The sequence below is a fragment of the Lepeophtheirus salmonis genome, chromosome 12 (assembly GCF_016086655.4).
Source record: "Lepeophtheirus salmonis chromosome 12, UVic_Lsal_1.4, whole genome shotgun sequence".
NCBI classification, from domain to species: Eukaryota; Metazoa; Arthropoda; class Copepoda; order Siphonostomatoida; family Caligidae; genus Lepeophtheirus; species Lepeophtheirus salmonis.
The window spans coordinates 4,909,366-4,935,739 of NC_052142.2; the positions used below are offsets into that span (position 1 = coordinate 4,909,366).

General features: G+C 30.7%; 1 protein-coding gene and 1 long non-coding RNA gene across 34 annotated transcripts in view; one reads left to right on the plus strand and one right to left on the minus strand.

Moving 5' to 3' along the window:
* LOC139906841 (uncharacterized) overlaps positions 1 to 26,374 on the plus strand; it is a 285,448-nt gene that overhangs the window by 235,112 nt on the left and 23,962 nt on the right. The window lies entirely within an intron of this gene.
* Positions 1 to 26,374, minus strand: part of LOC121126884 (protein Wnt-4) — a 112,174-nt gene that overhangs the window by 40,689 nt on the left and 45,111 nt on the right. For 25 of the 32 annotated variants that reach the window (XR_011782865.1, XR_011782867.1, XR_011782866.1 and 22 more), the window contains 2 exons: positions 22,393 to 22,596; positions 5,464 to 5,747 (listed from right to left, as the gene is read on the minus strand). Coding sequence is in view for 29 of the 32 variants with exons in the window: in XM_071892301.1 (XP_071748402.1) it covers positions 5,464 to 5,747; positions 22,393 to 22,596 (488 nt within the window). In the remaining 3 variants the exon portion in view is untranslated. The remainder of the gene's footprint in view (positions 1 to 5,463; positions 5,748 to 22,392; positions 22,597 to 26,374) is intronic. The other 7 variants (XM_071892290.1, XM_071892285.1, XM_071892280.1 and 4 more) reach the window with 2 other exon arrangements.

Below are 26,374 nucleotides of genomic sequence, written 5' to 3' on the forward strand. Positions count from 1 at the left end.
CCTAGTTATGCTTCACGCTCTCTTAAGATATAGGGGTATTTTAGTAAATCAAAATTTGATTTAAAAAGAGACCTTTCATCACGTCTTTCTTCTCTTATTCCTTCAAAAAAATGGATAGGTAAGCAAGTTTAGTGGCGAATTCCTTGTCCATTATCAAAGTCGCAGCTCAAATCAATAATTTGAAGGAAAAAAACAGACATTTTCGTCAATAAAGGAGTTACTTATTTAAGAAGTTATAATTAATTTATGTAATATGTTATTCTGTCAACTGTAAAGCTTGTTGAATCTAATGGAGCAACAATTTGGTCAGTTAATTTGTGTAATAGGAATTACACAAATTCCTATTACACAAATAATAATTCTTTATCCTGTTATCACGAATTTTAAATTGACTGCAAAAAATGAAAAATTGTCCAATCGAAAACTGGTAACATTGCCACAGGTGTTCTGTTAATGATCAATGGTAAATTTACAATCAAGCAAATATGTGAAACATCTTAATCTTTTTTAAAAAATTTTTTTGTTTTATATCCTTGTGTAACAATATCTTGTCCTAATAAAGTCCAATCAAAAATCGTTTGGACGTACATCATTAAATAGATATTGGAAGTTATCCTTCATATGGACTCATATATTTTCGTTTTTCTCGTGAAAAAATAAGTATTTGTCAGGAAAAATTAAACTGTCTTTTTGAAGCCAGAATCATCCAACCCTCTAGTTCGTCTTGGGAGACCACTTTATATTTTGGCAAGAAGAAAAAACCAGGGGAGTGGAGAATGGAAGGTGATTAATAAACTTTAAACGGAAAAAACTCCTGATTCAGTACAACTAAAAAATAACATTAACAACATGTAGAATTAATCATCAAAACATTAAACTAATTTAAATTCTTGTTTCAGAAGATAAATTAGATTTTTTAAAAGAAAATATTGATTTTCCTGTAGAGACAACAACACCAGATGAAACTATACCATATAAAAATAAGATATATGTTATCAAAGCCTTCCAGAAATCTATAGCCCTTCAGATCTTATATCCATTTTTTTCTAATCTGGCTTATCATTTAATTAAACTCCTCCGTATATCAGATATAAAAATAGGAATAATTTGGACTCGAAAAGAATATTTAATCTACTTGTTATCATTTTTGTTGTTTACTTATTCTAAACACAAAGTGTGATACATTTCAATAAATTACAGATGCTTAAATTATGTTGCGGGAGCTGTTCTTCATCCATTTTGGATTTTATGTCAAACATTCAATTTGAAATTGCAAGTTATTAGGAGCCAATATACAAATTTCCAATCATATGGAATTAATTTATGAATTATCAACTACTTCTCGTCAGTCTTATGCCTCAGTTTCGCTACGTAAGAATAATAAAACTTATGTAAAAGTATTTTTTATGATTACATAGTGTCTTTATTGATTCTGTATCTTATTATGAACTCAATATATTTCCATTTTTAGCGTAAAAAAGGATGAAAAACGATCCTCTTCTCTATAACTAATTAATAATTCTTAATTTATTTAATACTTTACTTGAATTTGTACTAAGTACAGTATTTAATATTATATTAAAGGTTGTGCCCGGTTCAGGCTCTATCTTTCCCAGTCTTGGTGCTTTCATTTCAAAGGCTTTGGTCCCGGTTCAGCTTTATCAGTCTTGGTACTTTCATTTCAACGGCTTTGGTCCCGGGTTAGCTTTATCAGTCTCAGTTCCGGTCTTCGATCTCGGTTCTTTTGTATACCTGTTCAGTTTGGTAACAGGCACCTATAACAAGAGGTGTCCCCAGAGAATTTGGTCCCGAGAAATGATATTCGATACAAACAAGGCCGCAGCTTCTTTATACGCAAAGTGCATTGTGTCCCAAGTTCCAGCGGGGCCCCAAAAACTAAAAAGTTGAGGCCCAGCATGCTAAGTAGCGGACCTGGATCTATCATCTACCTATTATTATTATCTATCTTTTATTTACACAGTCTGGTGCCTAAAACCACATTTACAGATCCATAAGAGACCTTTAGTTATTTGAAACTCAAATACTTTATATCAACATGGCAACGTTAAAAAATCATTGTACACCCTACACCTCCATATAAAATGAAATTACTTAAAAAATACGAAATGGAACAAAAACTCTTAGAGACACATATCATTTAATAGATCTTTTTTAAATTATACATTGAATATGTTTATATAATAAAACCTATGATATTCTACTATTCTAAATCATATATTATGAATAACTCATAAGGGTCTAGAGAAGAGGGTCGTCATTCATCCTTTTTCAGCCTAAAAACGGAAATATATCGAGTTCAAAACAAGATACAGAATCAATAAAAACACTTTGTATGCATAAAAACACTTTTACATAAGTTTTATTATTCTTACTTTTAATTTTTTGATTTTTTTAAGCGTAAAAAAGGAATCTGAATGATAATAGTGCAGAATTAATTTAATCCCAGATATATCAAAATTCAGACAATTCAGAGAAAAACTGGGATCAATTTTGGATTCAATACTCAAAGATTTTATTCATTTACACACAATTCCCTCCCCCTAACTTGTTCTCCTTTGTTATAGTTCATGGAAACTATTCTGTGATTATGTGAGAAAGTGATCTCTATACTGTAATAGAAATCCATTAAAAAATCTTAATAACAGTGTAATTTCAAAACTTAGTGAATCGGAAGTCCTCTACTTAATTACTAAATTGTTGGTCACTAATTTAGAATATAACCATCGTGTGAAAATTGTATCTCCACTCAAATAAACTACTGACCGACTATAATTGACGTTTCCCATAACAGTTTTTAAGGTGTATTATAAGTTGTTTTATAGGCAAGAAAATTATAAATGTAGCAAAATAATACGGTTGGCTATTTTAGTATTTATTGAACACAATCCAAGCAATTTTGAATATTAAAGATGTAATGCATAACATTTATCCATTGCCCGTTCAGTTTTTTCTAAATGTTTTGATTATTTCGACTCCTTGTGCAACTATAATCGACTCAACCAAATATATAATTAATCACATTAGTATTGAAAGAGAAATCGGGAAAATAATTTTATATTAGATAATTATGTGAATTAAGCATACAACATAATAACCTTGTTAAAACACGAAATGAAGTAGATATTATACTTTAGAAGGACTCATTCAGTAATTCATACAATAATATCTAAACAGCTAAGAATACACTCTTTGAAATCAATAAATCTTCGAATAAATTTATCATGTAATGCTAACAGCCGATAATTGTAATAATATGACAATTTTTGAGTGACATCAGTTGATGTTGGTAAAATTTGTAAGTTTCATTAGGAAGGCTTTCATTTTTTGGTACATTTCATGAGTAAATACACCATTAACCTTGTACTTTTGTGTTTCATTGATTTATCTTTTGCAATATTACAATAGCAAACGCAAAATCTAAAAAAGAAATTTTTGCCTTATTGAAAAAGATAATTTCTTTTTTGATTTCCCACACTCTTTTTAGTACTTTTATCACGCTTAACCAGTGCACATTTATATGGTTAACCACAATGTTGAAATTCGCCTTCATATCTTCCCATAAACTTCAAAATTGGCAATGTGTCAGTCTGTGTGGGAATTAATGAGCAACTTAGGAGTATCCTGAAGATCATTAGTTTCATCCAAACAAATAGAAAAACATTGAAAATCAGTACAAGCATTTGATGGTTGTTCTTGAACATTCACATCGATAGAATCTATGCAACAAACAATAGTCCTCTATGATAAAGATAAAGCTTCTACTTTTGATTTAGCTTCAGGACGCACAATATTGAGAGCATCAACTTTGCAATCTTTAATAAATTCCACTTCTGCAAATGGCATGTTGTGCTTTGCAATTTTATTGTCGTATATAAAACTTGCCTTTGTCACTTTTTTTGTTTTGTTTAGATAAATACAATTGGCTGTTACTTCAAGCAATTTTTAAATTATTAATAAAGAAGTTTTTTTAGTAGACATAGGAGCAGAAATTGGATGAACTAAGTGCCTTCCTCTATTTTTAAAAATTTTTATTCTGGGCGTCTGTAGTTTTTGGATTTTGTTGACTACATTTAGGAGAATTTTTAGCCTTATTAGGGGATGTAAATTTAATCAGAACAATCTCAAATCTACGTTTTTTAAGTAAATTAATAGAACACATACAAATGTGCTCTCGATCTGTACTAATTCTTATTAATATTAGTATTATTCCGTTTGAATAAGTAGAATCAATATTTGCTACAAGCTTTCCCGGGCTATAATTTGTACACCACTTCTCTGACAAATATATATTCTATAATTTTGAGCAGTAAATATGCAACGAGTCCATCATTTTGCATCAATAATTTTTTAGGGGAATTTCAAATATGACCCCAAAAATATACAAGTTAATTAAATACCACGTGAGGTCAACATAAAATTACAACTAAACTATTACTTCTGTATAATTGTGTAAATGTTCATATTAGTTTACTTACAGGAATTTATCATCAAAAATGATGTTTTTCACCAGAACAAGTTGAACGATTGGAGATTTTGCTTCTCCAGATAGCATTGGAACTCATTTGCTTAACTCATGGTTGTTGATGGCAATTTAGCAAAGTTCTCTATCCCATGAAAAATGCATCTACTATCCAAATAAGAGTGACATTAAAAGTGCAGTTTTGTGCCTAGCGCCTCACATTAATCTTTTAGTTCCTCATCAGCAAGACTTGGAAAATTGTCAAAATCTTACATATGTTAGCATAATTTGTGGAAACCCTCTTCTACATGATTGAGGTAGCAGCATCAACAATAATATTGAAAAAATGTCTATAGTACTGATAATGTGATTTTTATGTAATTTCCTAATTTGTTGGACATCAACTTTTTCGGTTTCAAAACAGCATCTCCATCTATTGCTTCATAAATGCATTTGGCTGTCATCTGTCCTCTCATAAAACAATTTGCCCGTATAACTGATAACTTTACTCAGCACCCTTTCAAAACACTCATAGCTAGCTCTATATGCATATTTGGTGACTGATTGAGCTTGCTAATATGCTGTATTACAGATGGGATGGCATACCAAACAACTGTGCAGATACTAAAGTGGTGTGACCCTACCTCATCAGACATAAAATGGGCCTCAGTCTACATTGCTGAATCTTTGGTCTTAATTCTGATTAAAGCTAAGATGATTAAATGTATCATATTCCATCTCTATATAATACTTTAAAAATATACAAATTTGGAAGATGCAGTAGTTGTTTTTTGTTTTTATTTTAAACTTGAAAAGACGATATCAGCATATATCAAAAAAATAAAGCACTCTTTCAAAAGTAAAAAGTTTAAATTATTTTTATGGTTATGGTTTCATGTAAATTTTGATTATTCGACATATATCTCAATTAAAAATTTATTCGTTCATTCAAATAGTAGCAGAGTTAAAAATAATATAAATACCTTTCTTCCAGCTTCGTTATTATGTAAGTTCATTAAAGGTTGAGCTCTTTGTGGCTTTTTTCGACTTCTTCTTCGATCCCTAGCATCGACAAATGTTCTTGAAAAAGTAATTCCAAAATCAACATTATCTGAGCAACCAGACCACTGAAAGCCTTTAGGAGACATTCCTCTTAAAGAACGATCACACCCGCAGTTTTCTAATTCCCCACTAGAACATGCACGAGTTAGTGCATGAGCGACACCTGCACTTGATATAGCATGTACAAATGCCATTTCTCTTGTACCTTTAAACACATAAAAAGAAGAAAAAATCATTGATATTTTTATATTATAGAATATTGAATAATTTTTTTAGTTCAAACATTAAAATTAGTAAATGTACATCTTTTTATATAATATAATAAGACAGGTGTTGGAGCTTTTAAGGATGAGGCACAAAAAAATTAGTAACATTAACCAACAAATAGTATTTAGTTAATCAAAAGATAACTCATTGGTAAAATAGGGTGTGAGAGCTTTGAGCTCATAAACTATACTGCTTGGTGTCAGTAGTGAGAAAAAGCCTTAATAGTTAATGTGATCAAAGTAAACCCATTACGAATCATTGTTAAGAGATTATGCTCTTAAAACCAGTATATTACTTCAATAATACTCTAACTCTAATTCGCGAATTTTAACTTATTAATATATAACACATTAGAAGAAAATAATACCTCAATTTTCCTTATCATCTCTTTTGTAGGTATACAAAAGAAGGATTGCTCTAACCTTTTTTTCTCCCCCACGTATTAAGTTACTCGAATAGCTGATCGATAAGAAGTTTTGGGAGGCATAAAAGGCCAAAAGTATTTACATTTTTTTTTAAACAATAAATTCGGTGACTTTTTCTGAAAGAAATTATAAAGACATGCCTCTAATAATATTCTAAAGAGATTAAAATATATATACATTGCAAAAATTCAAGAAAAAGTCGCGATATTCATCTTCATTTTATAAAGTAAAATTAATTCTGCATTGGTTTTCACATTTTGGTCTAAAAATTACCCACCTGATTAGTAAAGATTTTTTGTTTTAAACCTAATGAAGCTTAAACATTTTTCTATTCATTAGTGAAAAAAATATATAAATTGATGTACAGGGGATGTAATCAATTGCAGATTTGTGTGGCAGTTTGGTGAAAAAAATCAGTTGACAAAGATAAATTTCAAAAAACACTTAAGGAAGCTTAAATACTTTTCTATTCATTGGTTAAAAAAATATAAAAATTGATTCACGGAATCAATTTTTATGAAATGAAGAACTTTGTAGTCGCTAAAAAATAAGAGGACAATTTTTTTATCTTCAAATTGGCTTCGACGTTTTGGGCTAAATATTACACTTCTATAAAATAAAATTTTTTTTAAAAAAAACCTAAGGAAGCTTGAACATCTTTCTATTGATGAGTCAAAAAAGTATATAAATTGGTAGAATAAATAAAAAAAAGACAACTCAAATTGTTTAAATATATAGCTGTGATAGATTTTAGTGAAGTTTGATTAAAAATGAAATACAAATGATACCCAATTTAAAATAAATCTTAAATATTTAAATTTTATTGCTTGTAGTTTTCCTTACATTAAGATAAAATAAAAATTATTTCCATTGTTAAAAATATAATACGTATATTATAGGTAGCTTAATTTTTTTAAATATATTTATTCTAGACCTCATTGTACCTACAATTACAGTATTTCTTATTAACTTGTTTTAAATAAAAAAGTATACATGTACCAAGATCAAATAAATATAACAATTATAAAATATTTTTTAAATTGTTATATATAAATATTAATTGAACAAGATCTATGTCTCCACCAATGTCCCACTTGATATTGATAGTTAAACAAACCTTGTAAAATTTATGGAACGAATACTGGCAAGGTATACATTCCTTCATTACCAAGTCAGTGGAGTCCCAAAGTAAAATAGTGTTTTTAAAGATTTAAAAAACAACGTTTAGGAAATGATAATGTTCCTGCTTGAGACGAAACTACGATCCATGACTGGAATAGGTAGTCATTATTTAATAAATCTTGAAGATGTTATCAAGGCTGACAATAAAACAATTACAAGTATTGAAATCAAAAGTCTTATCAACGTTTTGGGCTCCTACTTCAGTGGTGAGAGGTTAAGGGTTTTCATTATCGAAGGTGCAACTTATTGTAGTAAAACAGTCAAAAAACATAAAAAATATTTCCCAATCATGTTGCTTGTCACTTTTCTTGCTCATGGTATGAAGAGAATAGCAACGCTCTCTGCTAATTACTTCAAAACTACCTTTATTCATATTTTTAAGTAAAAGTTTTGTTTCTTAATTTTAGTGATAGAAAACGATCAATAATTACTACAACCTTCACTTCAATTCGGTCTCAATGGTATGAATTAAAACAATAATGCAATCAATAAATCACCAACGGTAATGTTATCCATTCATGGCGTATAAGACCTTTTTTACAGGAAAATTTGTACACGCAACTTAAATGTGTACTGATGAATGAGGCTGCTACACAATTTCATCGAAGTTATCATCAATAAAACCTACAGAGTATAATCAATATAAAAGACAAAATATTTAGATATATTTATTATATTATACTATATTCATAATTTTCATCAATTATTTTGCGTCTTCATTATAGATCCTCTTCAGATTCCAAAAATAACTATTAATTACTCTTCCCCAACAGTAAATACTAAATATAATTAAAGAAAAGAGTACAGATCCATTAGATCCAATATTCAGAGCTGTATTTCAGTCCAACTTTTCAGTGTTCGGGTCAAATCCGAGTCCTTATGCTCCGGGTCAACAGGGGAAAAAAAAGTAATGCCTAGATCTACATGTAGTCTCATCTAAGGCAAGATATACCTTCCGACAAGTTATTCCTTAATTTTTGACAACATTAATTTACTTTGGGCTCCATTTACTTTCTAATGGTGTAATCAGGATAAAAAAGAATAAAGTGGTAATATTAACAGTTTTGGGAAATAAAAACATTCAAAAATATTTTCTTAAGACAGAACACGTGTTTTGTGTTCGTTTGTGATTTTAAATTGTTTTCTCAAGGACATAAGCATCGACGTTTGATTTTTCCTTGCTATAGTGAGTCTATATTATTAAGGGAGTGTCGGACAATTTCGTTTTTACGATTTTGCATCTATGGAAGGCCGTCATTGGGTGTTCTATCCAAATTATTGATATCCCTCCATGGAGGTTTGGTGATTCCTGGTAACAATATCACGATATTTACCTTTTTAATATGTGTATTTATTATAACAGAAATACAACATTAACTCGAATTGTTTACAAGCGTTGATAAATAATTTAGATGCTAATGTTAATTAGAATAGGCTAATTATAGATCGGAAATTTGTACACGAAGGCCAATTTCCAAATATGCCTACTTATGAAGATGTAGCACATACTGTATTTGAAATCCTCAAGCTTGAGAAAAGAAATATTAGCCAAATTCGGATTTGTCCAGGATATAAGAATATGATAATAGTAGAGCGAAAAGATGCTATCAGTATTGGAGTGGTGCAAGCTCATGGAAATTATCTCTTTGTTATAAGAAGAGCTGAAGAAAACTTAAAAGGATTAGAAGGTAATGTGAGATGCCTAAAGGCCTAGCGAAGAGACAACGATGGAAATCCTATTATTTTTGGAAAAAACATATTTGTACACTCACTGCATAAAGATATTTTCTCTAATGACATTGGAGACACTATCAAGAAGTTTGAATAAGTAGCAGTTCTGGCGAAAGTGTGTTGTTTACAAGATGAACGACTTAAGGGAATAAGTAATGGGATCTTAATGATTTTGATGGCTTTGATATCAGAAATACCAGGTTTTCTCCCTATTAAAAAGTTAAAACTAAGGCTACGAATACAGGACAAGAAATTACTTGTGCAAAATGCTATAAAACAGGCCATTTTGCAAGAGAATGTACCAATAGGTTTGTTATGTGGCTAGATTATATACAGACGATTGAAAATAATTACCTTACTCCTTCATCAATACAAACTGGTGAGAACTATGTAGTAAATGAGTCAGAAAAGCGTAATGCAGTAGACAAAGAGGCGGGCCAACAAAATGTATGTCCTCAGGCGACTGAAGATGTGTATCATATAGGCTGAGTATCTTCGGCAAATGTTTCATATAAAGACGCAATAAATAATATGCAACGAAAATAAATTGATATTTCTGCATGCATCGTTTCACAAATCGTGGAAAAGGATATCCCTCTTACTGACGCTGAAGGGAAAATTATGCCTTCTAATAAGATGAAAGATGGGGCGGAGGAATTTCCAAAACCCCTAAAAACCAAGAAACTTGTCAAAATAAGCGTTTATATTAAATCAACGAAAAGCATGTTGGATTATTCCTCTCCGAGATCCACTCAAGACTCGGGGGTGTCTCCCAATGCCCAGGAAACTCCGCTAAAACATCAAAAAAGTACAGGATCAGGGTGTGTGTCTCCTAATATAGATAGTAGGTCGAAGACACCCAAAAGTTGTGAAAAGATAATAATTTTAAAAAGGGAGCTAGTGTTATCGTTTATTTTATTTGTCACTTTTTAACATGATGCATATTAATAGGCTTTAAAGTCTTAATATGATTTCAATAGTACCATAGATGTCATCCGCCAAAATGGCAACAACACTTCATTCTTTAAAAACCTCCAGAAAAAACCGAGAAAGCTGGAAACGATTGCCATCAACGAAGACGTTCTTACATTTCATGATATGTATCAAAAATTAATTATGAATACTAGAAGATTTTACTACCGTGTGCAGAGATCAAGAAAGTGGCACCATCCACTTACGCCTTGGTATAAGAAATTTAATTATGTAGTTTTGAAATCTCCTGATGCGTGTCTTATCACTAAGCAATCCATAAGGAGTTTAGATCTTCCCCAAATGTGGAAGAGGAGGATTATGTGTTCTCTGAAAGGTTTCAATGAAGGTAGGAAATTCAGCTCACAATTTCAAATATCGACTAAGTAGATTAGTTTTTCTTTATATTCTAAAGACTGTGGACGAATATATAACGATGTCAAATATGCTTTTGCTTCCTGTCCAGTTTTGTAAATTATAAAGTATTTTATATAACTTAATTCTATGTATACCTTAGATTTTGAGCCAAGATATTGGGAAGCATTTGTGCTATTTGGTATTCCTTCGAACATGAAGCAGAGTTCAGATGAGGACAAAGCAACTAGTGTGTCTTTCAGAAATTGCAAAGCTTTTATTGCTCAGCAGCTCACAGAAGATAGGATGATTGACCGAAGAAATCAAAGGACTATCTTAAAATCGGCTACAGCTAGATCCACCGCTTTATCCATGCTAGACTTGTCGTGGAATTATGCACCGAATTAATTCGATATTTTCCATCCATATCACTTGGTATGGCTGTACTCTTAGGATGATTATTCAGCTATATAAGAAGTATAGGAAAGAAAATACTGATTGAGTTTGATTTTTCTTTTAGTGTTTTATTTTTTTGAGTTTTTTTGCCCCTGTTTTTTTCAGTTAAGTACATTGGGTAACATTATTTGATTATGTATATGTGATTCTGCATTCTGCAAAATGTCGCATTTTTTAGTTTGAATATTGGATTGTGTTGAGGTTTTAGGTATTTTAAAAGGAAATTAATTTTTAACTATAATGTTAAATGACGCTTTCTATACAAACGCAAATTTCCTTTTATTTGTTCATTTTAGTACATCTAAATATTTATAAATAAAGACCTTGTGGTTGAGAAAAAATAAACATATATTCAGTTAGGGAACACTCTCCTTGATTAAATTAAGAACTGTAAAAATCCGGGCACTCTTTTATATTAGAAATTTTTGTGTCTATGATTACATCCCAACCTTATTTATAGTGATGCAAATCGTGTTTGCTCATTATAGACGGAGTGTAACCCAAAGGATTTGTTGCGGAGTAATAATTATAAGTCCATGTTGGACTCAAAGTAGAATTGTAATCAATATCGAAGTAATTTTTTCTAATGTCCTTATTTACTTTCTTCTCTCATCCTCCCTTGTCACAGTTTATTGTAGCTGAATATTCACATTTTAATTATACACAGGATTTTCATCACTGTAGATGATTATGTGGTAAATTTAAGATATCAAAAAAAGCAATAATGAAGTGAAGTGTAAGAATAACAATAAGAAATCGCGTAAGCAATTAAGTGAGCCCACAATTAAAATCTTATTTAACTCATCGATGAGGTTAGACAGCTGATTTGGTAGCACTCCAGATATTTATAAAAGACATTGGTATTACATAAGATCTTGATTTTCATATGAATATATATAAATCAAGAATTTTAATTCAGTGTTTACATATTCCACACGGCGTTACCTCACGATCACAAAAATACCCAATCTATTTTATTGACAACTGTTGATTAACTCATCTCACTCCATACGTCATGATTATAAATAAGTTATAAAAAAAAAAAAAACCAAAGTAATAAGGTGTTTTATAATCATGTTCCGTTTCTAAAATACAATTTCTTGTTGATCCTCCGTCGTATATAAAGGTTTATATATTAGTCCAGGAAGGTTAGATAAAAGATATAGTCGTAATTTTTTTCCTTTTCTATGGATCTAATTTGATATTAGCCAAAAAAGCAAGAATCCTTATTTTACTTTTCCTTTACAATAGATTCTAGCTAGCGTACATCCTCAGTTTTATTTAATTTTTCATTAATTTCACGAGGCTTTCTACACATATTTATCAATACTCATGGCTGTATTATAATTATAACTTACGGATGTAGTGCTCCTGGCTGCGCCATTGGCCAATTGGGACGAACAAAACCACCCGACGTTTCTATTCATAGGCTTTCGTCTGATCGTGACAGGAAGTTATTCCCTGTGCAGTTTCGCTCTGAGAAGTCATGCCCTGGGAAGTTTTGCCCTCATACATATATTGTAGCATAATTGTATCGACAATATGTAATTTAAGGTCTTCCTTTACTTCAACTTGAAGTCCTTTGTAATTAATAATGAAATTAGGGGATTTGACTAATCAATATGAAATAATTGTTGTTTCTTATTATAATGAATTCGAACCGATTTTTTAACGGTGTACTTAAGCTGAGGGAAAGAGAAAGAAAGAAAACAAATAAACAATTTTGAATTAGTATATAGTAAGTGTTGCTACAGGGAGGACTTCAATTTTACATGTTCTTAGCCTTTTATTCAAGAAGTTGTTACACTTTCTAACATATACTGTGAGTATTTGTAATACTTTATTGCTTGTTAATAACTTTTTGGCTTTAAATGTTTAAATAAAATAAAATAAGACTTGCAACATCATCATCATCAGAATCCCATTGACTTTACCCTGGTAAGAATTATAAAATAATCATTTTATAGCTAAATCAAAGTACATTTTTTCAGCGTTTTTAGTCATCATATCTCAACACAGATTAAAATCAGGGTCGACTGTACACCTAAGCGTCCAGTGGGAATGGAATAGCATAACAGAGGCGTTTTTGAGTATGCCGCTATGGATTTTATATGTTAATATATAGTCGTACTTGGGAAAAACTCTATACACCTTTCAAAGGGAGAAAGGCAAGGATTTTTACGATAGTAACCAGAATTATTCATTCTATTCACAACTAAGACTAATATTTTGTAGTTGGACGAATAATACCTCGTTAGAATATAATACAGATATAAAATTGCATATTTTATGTTTGTTTGTTTTTTTGCATAATCTGGAAAATGAACTATCAGTGCCTGATGGAAAGAGGGGGGATCATAGAAACCCTCTTTCAGTATTCCAATCTTCCTTAGGATAGTTGTTGCTATTACCTAGATTGGGCACCTCATCTCTTTCACCATTGTAGAAGCACCCCTACTATGAGTATTCGTCGGGTTTGACGATTAAATTCTAAATGTTTACATATTATTGTTGTGTTGAACACAAATAATAGAATAAACAGTATATATATATTTTCTAAAAAATATTTACAATAATAAATAAAAAAATTAATCTTTGGACAAGAAAGAAAAAAGTGCAGAGGACTCATAAATACAAATATATATTATATAAAACACAAAAGAACTAAAATAAAAATGGTGTAAATTTCCAGCATTGCTTCTCAAATACCCCTATTTGTCATTGAGATTATACTGAGAAACTTAAGGTTCCAGTCTTTTATTTATATCGCAGTAAACTTTTTTAATAGTAATCAGATCACCTCGTTCAATTTTTTCTTTCTTGCCAGTGATTTTCTTTGAATAGTCTATAAGCTTCCATAAATTAGAATGTGTGCATGCAATTGAACTTCAAATTGCATTATGATACCCCTCTACTCCATTATTAGTACGAATATCTACATGAAGAGTTGGTTCATGCATGCTCCATAATGTAATTGGGAAAATAGGCTGTATTTGCCTTCGATGATCTCTTCGACCTCAGTCACATCCGATGTAATTTGTCTCAAAATATGAGACAAGTTCTTGAGGCTAATCATCAACATCGGTTAAGTCAATGAAACCATCGATGACATCTTCTACCACTAAAAATGCCAACAAGGGGAAGCATTAAACTTTTTTGTTAAAAATAGGTTAGGTATGATATCGTCCTATCGTCCCATGATCCACAATATGACGAAATACATTATTTGATAAATGGAAGAGCTATCCTGGAATATTTAGTGGTGGGAAAAACTTTGCCAAATGAAATAACCAGGGATTTCTCAAAATCAAGCATTAACCATTCCGGTTCCAAAGCTTCCTTCAGTCCCTTCAATACTAGGAAAAGGCACAGGTATGTCTCCTGCGATTTGGATGGAAGTAATGCAAAAGGGCGAGCATACTCGGGCAGGATTTGAAAGTCCCATCGCAAGCCCAATGTTTATAATTGACGAGGTTAAGAATCCCACTTTCTGTTCCAAAAATCAATATACGATCCTCATCAAACTGTCCACTGTAGAAAAGCAAAAAAAATTAAACATTGGGTAGCAAGGTATACTCGAGGGGAATTAAATACGAACTCCGTCCAGTAGGAATGGGAGGGACTTGATCATTTTTTTGTCTCCAATATCGAATATTTCTTGACAAGCTGGAAGTGCTCGGCAGTAGAACTAAAATGTTCTCATCCAAATTCGAAGTCACTTCAGAGATAAGTGATCTCTAAGAAATTTCTGACTCTGAAGCGTGAAGTTTTAATTCTGAATTGCTTCACATACATTAGGCTTTGAGTGGTTTGATGGGTGATTTTATTCGCCATGCCTCTTTACTATAATGGGAGTTTCATTTTCCATAATAGTGTAAACTCGACCTCTACAGCCATCACTCTCGCATTTCCAATAAGTCTTATGAGATGTTTTATCAGCTACACTATAGATGTGATTGCAGTCATCCACAAGCTTCAGACCCCTCTTTTTGTTTTTATTAGGCATACCATATATCTTACTCCACGTGTAAACATGAACAAACCAAATTGTTCGGTTATCATTAATAATGTACATGTAAAGTACTCCACTTTAGGATGTTCCTGTAAAACATATGTTTAACTTATAGTCAATAACAATACATAGGAAATATTGAATTTGAGAGCTCTCAAGCAAATAATTGCCTACCTTAAATTGAAGTACTTTACACAGTTATAATTTTACTATACCAATTAAATAATTGGCTAGATAGGGGAAGAGGATCCCCAAATAGCTGAATCCATTACTACTAAAAATATAAAGTAAAGAAAACCATGTTTTGATTACAGATTTAAAAAAATCTTAATACAATAAGACGTAAACGTCAGTTATACAATAAGCAAGTGAAAATTCAAAATTCATCTGAAGATAATGAGGAAAATGAGGAAACTTTAATAATAGTTGATGAATGAAAAGAAAAGAACTACACCTACATACTTATTACTTTTGCAATTGAGGACAATAAAAATGAAAACAAGGTTTTTTACGATTTCAACAGAAGTATCCATCTTATTCATTAAGACTCTTACAGCAACAATTTTAAGCTCCGTGTCTCCGGCTATTGATAATTTTATGACTCCAGCGAGGTGGAGATAAAAATCTTTGATCAAAAATATTCAAATCCAACACCACACCTCTGACTAAGTCATCTAGCATTTCTTACTTATTTTTGTTTTCCAGATCATAATGCGAGTTCTATTTAAACAATTTTATAACTGGATTGTACAAACTAATAAAAACAAGCATTTACAAATAAATCATTTTAGTGATAAACAAAACTGTATTTGAGTAGAAAAGAGTAAATAAAAATCTATACATTTTCCTAATATGAGTCCAATGTAAGCAATACAATCATATTTCAAGACCTACCGATGGAACCAAATATGCGTTTGGATTTAGATCATACATGACTCATTTTATGAAAAGGAATTAGTTCTGGACCAATTTAAAAACTATATTGATTGTCCAAAATAGGTGAAGAAAGAGGAGAGAAAAATTGATTTTGTTGTCTCAGGGAGCCCACGTTAAGGTGAGTACTCTTATTGGTACTTTTTATTCAAGCCGCAGGTGTAGGAGGTGAGAGGCTCTGCAATACGAGCTTTATGTGGGGCTTGACACACCCTTTAGTCCTAAAAGAGACCCCTCCCCCCTTGAGCGACAAGAAGAGGCCCAAGGATTTACTGGACTAGGGCTTCTTAATAGGATAAAAAAGCCTTGCTTTAGCTTTAACACGTAGAAATTGTACAACCCGATCTATTGTAGAGGCCCTGTGGACCAGTCCGAATCATTGATCGGATCACTGATAGTGATCTGATGGTTCGCTAAGAAGGTCATGATGTGAGTCCTTGTCTCAGATCGGTTGTGCTTCTTATTGGTAGGAGTCCTTCCCGAAAAGCCTCCCATCAGGGAGCTTCTACACGATAAGATAAATTAAGACGTCATCTCATAATTAATTATTAAATTATTTTATAGAGTTTCTTTTTCTTTTTTCTCATCAGAAATATAAAAAGAAATTGGTTCAAACTCTTTATAAAAAGGTGGCTACATTGATGTACATTGACACATTGATGGATTTTAAAATATATTAAAATTGAATAAAATGCTCTCACTTATTTTAAATCTTAAATTATATGTATAAGATACATTTCTGCTATAATATATGTATGAAGGCGAAACTACCCGGGACGTAACATCCTAGAGCCCCGTCTGATACGACTAGGCGAACACAATGGATGCATGCCATTAGAAAAGTGTAGTACAATTACGATTATCAATAGGCTTCAAAAAAAATATTTGTAGTATGTTCTGGTCATTTCAGCTCGAAGATTTCATAAATGAATCAAGAAACTCTAATCCGAATAGAAAAAGGAAACGTAATAGTGGAGCTCGACTCCTACATCGTCGATTAAAAGAAGATGCAGTACCCTCAAAATATTCAAACTTCCCTAATTATCTCTCAACTCCTGCTAATTCTGCTAATAGAACATTACAAAAAACATCAGCATAAATCGTGAGTGTTCGTCAGAATAAAGAAAAACTAACAATTGAATCACGTGAAAAATCATTTCTTGAGGCAGACAAAATAACTTCGTTTTCTCATCATAAAAGAAGTAATTGATACACAAACCCAAGAACTCCATGAAATCGGCTATTATATTGTTGTATCCAGGTTTGATAATCATGCCATAAATAGAAGTTGTGTAAAAAAAGAATGCTTCTTAGGTAAAGTTTATTTGCATCCTCTCGGCACAGTACAATTTTTTTTTGTTTAGAAATCTTTGCCCAACACACCTGTTTAAGTCTATAGATAACAATTGGCGGATGTCTGATTCTTTTCTTTTACCTCAGTTTGCTTGTTGAGACATGGGATTGCCCCAATTCAGTAATATAAAAGAAATTTACTACATCAAAATGAACAAAAATTGCTTACCTTTTAAACGAGAAAATGTCTTGCATCCACAACTTTGTTGAGAACATCAGTCCAAATAGCCAATTCAGTGTTTCACGAAAGTACAATCGTCGGATTGGAACGGTATTCTAATCGTAAGTTCCTTCATTTCTGTCTGACTATACTCTTTCTACGTTTAACTAGAGAATGGTAGAACCGCCTAAATGTTAAGGAATTATACACCCCTAAGAGACTCTGTGATCCTTCAACTTTTCTTTCTAGAATATTTCTGTAAAATGGGAACAAATGTCCATAGAAAAGAATAAAAGCAAATACGCTTATTTATTGACACCTCAAACCTTCTTGTCCTTGAGCAATACATGCAAAAAAAAAATAATCTTGTATTGGTTCTTCATCTAATTGATGGTTGGGACTTGTATTCGTATTAACATGTGTCATTCAGACAACATACAAAAGAGAATTGGTCGATGTCATTTGATAGCAGGTGCTAATTAATACATCGTTCTAAGACAACTCCTCCAGACAGAAAAAGCTCTATGCTTGAGAGTTTTTTAAAGTATACCAAAGTTCCAATTAATGAGTTGTCTAGCATCTTTGAAGAAGAAAATGAGTTTGAATCTGAAAGGGACTTCAATTTTGCATTAAAAATATGTTATGCACTGTCATATACAGAAGTTAAATTTGCCAACAAAGATATGCACTCAATAACGTTCTTCATTACATTAGAGTCTTCTTGCTCAATCGGTTAAAAAAAACACCTTGTTCTAGTTGTAGAGAACTGCTAGTCGACGAGAGTTTAAGCAAGATTTAATATTCTAAGGATGAAGAAGGAGATAAAGTAAGCCTAATAGAAATGATAAATAGAGGAGAACTGCTTACTCCTTCGAATCTCCTTTCCTTAATAATTTCAACATTTTATTATGCATAATGAAAAACTCTGATCTCTGGGGAAATTTTTGCAATGTTTCTTCTTTGGTTGGGATATTCAGCACTGGTATATGTCTGAGAATAAGTCCTGTGAAAGACCAAGTCTTCTATATGATCATGAATGTGTCCAAAAATGATGAGGTTTGTCTTAACTCTAGGAATAAAAACCCAGAAGAGCGGCAAAGTTATTATTTCGGCCCTTTTATAAGGGATTTTTTTTCTTGATAATACTTAAATTGAAATATATAATTGGTCAATAACATTTTCATTTAAATTTTATTAACAAATCTTTAGTGAGCCAGAAGCCTTGACATTGAGTGGGTCCCGACCATAAATACCCCAATTACTCATATTAGATAATTACATAAGTTTCGATTAAATTTTTTGAGGCATTTATGTCTTCATTAAATATGTATTTGAATTTATTCAATAAAGCAAGATTCTTATTCTAAATTTAAATGAATGAATATATAGAGTTTTAGTTTTCTTATTCTTTGATAAATATCACTGAAGAACATTACTAAAAACGTAGTAACAGATTCAAATGTCATTCTATCATACAGAAAAATACACACAAAAAATCGTTCAATATCCTATCAGGCACTTGTTATGGTTATCATAACTTGCCTTATCCATTGGAAGTCAAGATTTGAAGTCCTACATATACAACTTAAAGGATTCGAGTCCTTTGTGTAACTACGTAATGCAGCCTGTTTCGTTCTCTCTGGACAAAAAAGAAGGTTTATGAAGAGAAGAAAACGATCGTTCTATAGCAAATTTAAATTGCTCCATCTGTACTGGGCTTTACAGTTTTCCTTGCACTCCTGAACGAACTGACCTTTGTAGGTTCTTCGAATTATTCTAGTTTGTCTCGCCACAGCTAACCACCTCTTCTGATGACACATCCTGGATAATAACGAATTGGAAATCAATGTTCAGGCCAAATATTTTGCTAATGCTTGTTCGTCAATTCATGAGTCTTGACCAATATGAATAATCCCTCAAGTCTAAAGATAAAGGAAACTTAAGTGATTAGCACTTCTTCAATTCGAACTGCTATGATGCTTATTTATTTTTCTATTATCTTAATATACGAGGTGTGTTCAAAAAGTAAGATTATTTTTCAAATTTCGCCGGCAATGTTTATTTGGTATGCCAGATTTCTTTGATTTTTTTTATGTTAGTTCATTCGAAAAAGAACATTTATTTATTGTCTAAGGTTATATAATATGTTTAGTTTGTTTGTGAAAGTTATAATGGTAAGAAGTATTTTGTGTGTTCGGCAATTTTTTGCTATTTAATAAACATGAATCAAAGAATTTGTACGAAATTTTGTGTAAAGAAGGAAATCAAATTCTCCAAAACACTTGAAATGTTGACAATGACATACGGTGAAAACTGTTATGAGTAAAAAAAAAAGTTACAAAGGTTAGTTCTATTGATTTTTTAATTTTCTTATGGTATGTATCTGGTATACCTTTCACTTAATAAACAGTTCCTAACAGAAACTGGCTGAATTATATGAAATTCAAAAAGAATGGGTACTGGTTGAAGTGCAAACCACCACCTAAATAAAATAATGTATCTCAATTTGTTCAAAGTATTGGTGAATTAAGCGTTTTAACATTTAAGTGACCTTGATCCCTCAAAATTAAATTTGAATCATGTACCTCAATTTATTCAAAGTTATAGTCTATTTCGCGTGTTAAACATTTTGAGTGAGTTTGAACTGCAAAATTTAATTGCCTCTTTCTATAGACCTATATAACATTTCTAAAAAGTTTCTTCAAATTAGATTTTTTACTTTTTTTCATAATTCTGGTTACAACAAAATAAATCAAGGCAAAAAGATAACCTCAATTCAACTTCATGGTGGAGGTGATACACTTTATAAACAACATAAATTCATGATTAAAAAAGTTAATTCAGTTTTAAAATTTCCATTTCAAACTTGTTGATAGTTCATCACAATCCTGCTTGTACCTTGACAGAGTACATTCCAAATCAGGAGCAGCATCTAGCCTGACTTGACCTTTTGGTTTTCATGATATAAAGAATTGCTGGGCAGTTTTGTTTTAAAAAAAAGGGGTGTTAGAGAGGCGCTGCTCAGCGATTTTCCTAAGAATGATCTCTTCCCTTTTCAAGGCTAATGGTTTGATGAGGAGTAGTCCGACATTATGTAGTTTTTTACTTTCTTACTTTCTTTTCTTGAAAAAATAGAGGCAAAACTAAATGTAACAAAACGAAATACTAGAGCATGCTGATGCTATTGTCATCTATTTACGCGATTCCGATTTCCAAAAGCTCTTATTGATAGTCACGCTTGCAGCTGCTTTTGTCTCTTATCAGAAAGTAAAAATGAGAAATGAATGCCTCAGATATTTTATTCCTTAAGTATAAATCTCATACAAGTTAAATCGTTTAAACATACTGATTATGTCTTTTATCTGATGTTCTTTGCAGTTAGGTTGTAATATTTAATTATGCATAACTCCTTTCACGGTGAGACGTATAATTATTAGAGATATAAATAAATACTTTCTCGAAGTACAAGTATAATAATATTAAAAAATCGATTTGGTTTTCTGGATTACTCCTCATTCAAGAATTTTGAAATATTAACTATGTGGGTAGCTATCAAAATAAAAAACATTATAACTGCTGTTGTATCAGTCCTTCCAATTCAGTCCTGCAAATCAATCCTAAAAACTTACAAAATACGGTCCTTCAGGACTTAAGTCCTTTAAAAATAATTATGGTTCTGACAGTCCAAAGGACCGATCGACAGTCTAACGACCGATCCCAAGGACTGATATAACCGTTCCTAAAACTGGACTGGAACGAATAAATAAAAAATGGAACCACAGGTTATAACCATGTAACATAAAATTTTTATCTATGACGTCTTTTTGTTTTCTTTGTCTTAGATATCGACAATGCACATTTTTATAAATCATAAGCCCAATAGTAAGTCATTTAGAGCACTCTTTGCTATGTCAATATAGATATTTTCATGTATTTTTTGGCTATAAGTGGAGCAATTACATGACAGGAACAGCGAATTAGAAAAAGTAAATAATAACATTTCTATAGAATAAGTAGTCTTCCAAATTTATGTTTGTACGTTGCATCCATAAAAAGTATCGCACTCGTCTAATGGCATATTTTTTTCTGCATAAAATTACTTAATTACGTAGTTAGTTACCACTGAAAAGTCCCAAGCTACCCGTGTGGTGTAATTTATCCCATGTTGCACTACATATAAATCTGGAAAGCCTTCAATTATATTTTTATATATCATGGAGTATGAATTAATACATGTTTATGGGAAAATGCTTTCAAGAAACTGATGCAGAAGTAGGACGTAATCTAATCTGTATTTGATTGTTTTTATTTTTTGTGAATCTGGTTAACGTCAATTCCAGTCGAAACTGACAGTTTAGTAGACCAAATCGATTTTACAAAATCCTTTTTAGATATTTCTAATTTTTCATATTTTTTAAGTTTGTTCAACATTTATATTATCGGTATCTCTTATTATATTAATGTCTCCTATAATTAAAATATTTTCAATTGTTGATCTGTGATTTAGGATACTTTTTTCAAAAGAAATTTAATTGGAATAATAAATTATAAAATAGTCGTACAATAAAGACCGATTTGGATGACTACGTAGTCCTCCTTAACATTAAATTAACTATGCCATTTTGGCACTTGAATATTTTCATTATTATCAGACTAAATAACTTATAAATGATTTTTTAAGCTTGTATGTACTAAACATAAAATCTACGATTTCTTGAAATATTTTTACAATATGTATTTTAAAATCTCACACTGAACTAAATCACAAAATTCTGATTGTAAAAAATCAGATTTAAAAATAAAAATCAGGGACCATGTGTAGTAACAATTTTAATATTTACAATAATTTAAGTAGACACCTAGGCAATTAAATTTTAAATTTGATTATATTAATTATATAAAAACAAATTTACGATTATAAATTGTTAAATTTATTAGTGAATTCATTGTTAATGCTTAAAACAATTATTATGAATTATTATTCCATCTATTTATTATCTATTCTTACCTGGAGATACCACTGGATATGGTGTCAAAACAGATTTAGTTGTTTTAAGGTTATTTTTCAAATGCCACTGCTTGTTTTTAACAGATTTTTCTCTTAAAAATTGAAGAGAAGTCTTGTAATCCTTTCCTGAATTCGCTATTGTAAAAAATGTATCTTCTATAGCACTATTATTATTTTCAGTGATAGCACTAGTTCCATTACCTTCTAAAAAACAATGTATGTATTAATTTTGATTGAACCAAAATCAAATATAGTAGTGACATATAGGTATAAATTAACGGAATCTAAAATTTATATTATTTTTAATAAAAAATTAGTTATTTTAGATTCAAATACTTTTACAAATATAATTACTGTTTTTTCTTCTTATTGATCAGATGGAGTTGCACTGATTATATATAATTAAAGAAATCAAAGGAAAGCGTGAACATGAACAGAGTTGCTAATCGGTGAGATTTTGTGTATATAAATAAAACTGAAATTAACATGGTAACCCTGACAATTTGAAAACTGTTTTGAAGGAGTACAGTGTAACTATCATAACATTTCATTATATCAGCTACAATCAAACTGTGACGAGGAGGAGAATCCAATAAACCAGGCCAAGGGCCAGAATTATTCGATTTTCAATTCTACTATGAGTTCAACAAGAACTTACAAATAAATCACCGCAACAAATCTTCACGGTGCCTCTCCTTTTATTAGCACATACAATGTTCAATTCAGTTTCATATATATCAATGGTAGCTTATATGTAGTAGAAAAGGAAGTTCAGTAGTGAAAAAATAATAAAAGCAGCTTAAAAAAAAGAAAATTCACTTCTTAGGTTGCCAACTAAAAAATAACGGGCGAACTAAATAAATGCAACCAAGTAGCATCAGTGGAAATGAATATCATACGAGAAGGCATCATATTTTTTTCTCCTTTGTGATTGTCTTAAAATTGTCAACCATAGATAGGGCGTGAGCAAATTAATATAAATAGTACACTCCAATATGGCACAAACACATTCGGCCCCGGTTTATATAAATAAAATAAAGTAAAACTACACTGAATAGCATATACGCACGTGCTAATTACTAACGTTGTTCAAATTCCGAAATGTCACAAGATCAAAATAGTTAATTTTGATACCTTGGTTTCAAATATAGTCTTAGTTTTTCATTTAAAAAAAGATTATACATTTTTTGCTATTTTTTTTTTTTTTTTTTTTAGATACAAAGGATCTGTAAGCGCTTGGTGTTTCATAATATGATAAACGATATGAATAATGAATATATTTCAAATTATAATATTGAAAGATTCTAAAACAATTTTTAAAATGTTTTTTTAACATTTAGAACTCGAGTTATCTTTGTTTTAAGTTGAAAATAGTTGTTTTTTCTTCAAAGGCTCATAGCTTCAAGAAAATTAAATCCAGAAGATGCAAAAATATCTTATTTTAATTATAGAAAGACTCCAATCAAAAATGGTCTATATCATTGTAAGGCCATCACAATACTTCAAGGATACAGCTCCTATTTAAATTGATCTTATAAGATAAATTTGAACAAAGTCCTTTTTTATCGTTATAACAATAACCAAATTAAAAGTAGGACCAATAACACTTATGAAAAAGTTTTTTTTTTTTTTTTTTTTTTTTTTTTTTTTTTTATGATTACAAAATTGTTTTTATTGATTCTGTATCTTGTTCTGAACTCGACATATCTCCATTTTTATCGTTAAAATGATGAAAAACGAGATTCTTCTTGAGACTCTTATAACTTATTCATCATCAATAGTGATAAAGAATATCATAGTATTTATGATAGAAAAATATTCAATGTTTAACTTTTTTTTTTAAATAACTTAAAAAAATGCATCTCCAAGGATTTTCGTTCGATTTTATATTTTTTAAGTGATCCCATTTTTTTATAATTTTTTTAAATTATTGTAAAAAACTAAATATTTAAAAAGAAAATTGTGTTTGTATAAAAACATAATTCAACATTATAGTAAAAAATTAATTTCCTTCTAAAGAAACAAAAGTATAAAAAACAATCAAACTATCACAAACTAATAGAGAAAAAGCATTACATATTCACTCTTACACTATTCCAATATTAAAACCGATTATGAAGCATAGATAAATTGCTTAAGGGCCCTGTTGTCGCAGCATTTCATTTCAGCTATTGTCAGGGGCATTAAATCAATCAAATATATTATTATTATAAGGAATGAAAACACGAAGTGATCATACAATACTTTATACTTAAATAATAATACAATAACTTTACATATGACGTAGATATAAGTTATGACGTATTATAATTTTGAATGAAGAGGTTGTCGAGGCAATGATCATTTATGTTTACTATTATTATATATTAACTTATTTAATTTTGTATTGCCCAGATATTATAAAAGAAATCCTTTATCTATCCGTGATTGAATTAAATAATTCAAATTAGTGTCTAAAATGACTCATAGTTGTTCAGCTTTTTTTTTTTTTTTTTTTTTTTTTTGCAAAATAAGGGTGATAATTTTCAAGTATAAAATTCACTTTTTTTATTTCTAAATATCAATTACTAAACCAAAATATTTCACCGATCATTTGACGAAATTTTATAAAGCATAACAATATAAGCAATATTTAATACTTTATTGCTATGGGTATAATAATAGCATCTTTTTTCATTCAAACAAATCATAAATTTTTGTCTAGGAGTGGCTTTTCTATAAATTTAAGATAAAAAAAGTAATGCACCAAATTGCTAATTATTATCTTTTTGAGGAAATAATTTAAATGATTATTAGAAAATGTATCTTTCCATCGATAATAAGTCATAATAACCAAAGATGAATAAATTAGCTGGCAGTGTATGCTGGCAGGACATATACAAATACTTTATTTCTATGACACACTTAAAATAAACTGAAAAAAAGGACAATACCCTTAAAAATATGTTCCATTGGAAGATTTTAAGGACGTGAGGCATGTCAGCAAATACTAATATCTTCTCGCCGTTGTGATCAAAGAATGGCCTCACTTTGGAAACTCCCAAACGATTGAGCCACGCAGAAAAATTAGCAGCTTGATCACTACTAAAGGATGCTACTTTAAAATCAATTATAGACTGATTGTCAATACATGCATTCGCACGACATCTTGAGTAGACATTGAGTGTTCACAGAAAAAGTATGCCACACTTTGTTTCCAATTGACTTTCAGTACAGAAATAAAAAAAAACATAAAGGCACTTGATGGATATATGATTTTTTTTCCTTAGTGCAACAATTTGATCAAAGATGGGGTCAAAATCTACAGATTTGCACAATGATATCTCATTGACAGTTCAGTTGAACACTCGACCCTTCTCATTCAAAGTGTTACATCTCAATACCAATAGCATTAGCAAATTAGGACAGTACCCCTCATTGACCGGGAACTTTGGCGTCCAGGCCTGTATTGATGAAACGGGCCGGTAGTTTGAACTTTGTGGAGAAAAATTTGTAGCAAGATAGACTTTTGTAGTTGGCACTGACAGCAAATGCCTTTACTTCATGTGTATAGGAGCGTTCGGTCTTTCTGTCTACTTCACAGATTGAATAGATGTAAGAAAATGTTGTATTTTAGAAAGATATGGCTCCATTGAAGGGATAATGTGTTTCAGATTTGTCAAACTTGTGAGTTCTGCTTTTTTTTTCTTCCTGCAATTTTTTTATCGCCCGTTTTTTGAGATATATATATTTTCTGAGTTTCAGCATAAGGGAATGTTATTCGGATTTACCGGGTGTAGAGGCTGTATGGACATCCACACAAATGTTATTTGCAAAAATATGCTTTTTAAAGCCCTATATCGTCTTATAAGTATATATCATAATCAGATAGGATTATTATATGTCGTCAAAAGCGGGAGCGGGTTTTTTGTAATTGGTAATACTTATAATACTAGAAGCTGTCATCATTATTTTTCATACTTGGGGAGAAAACATATCAAAA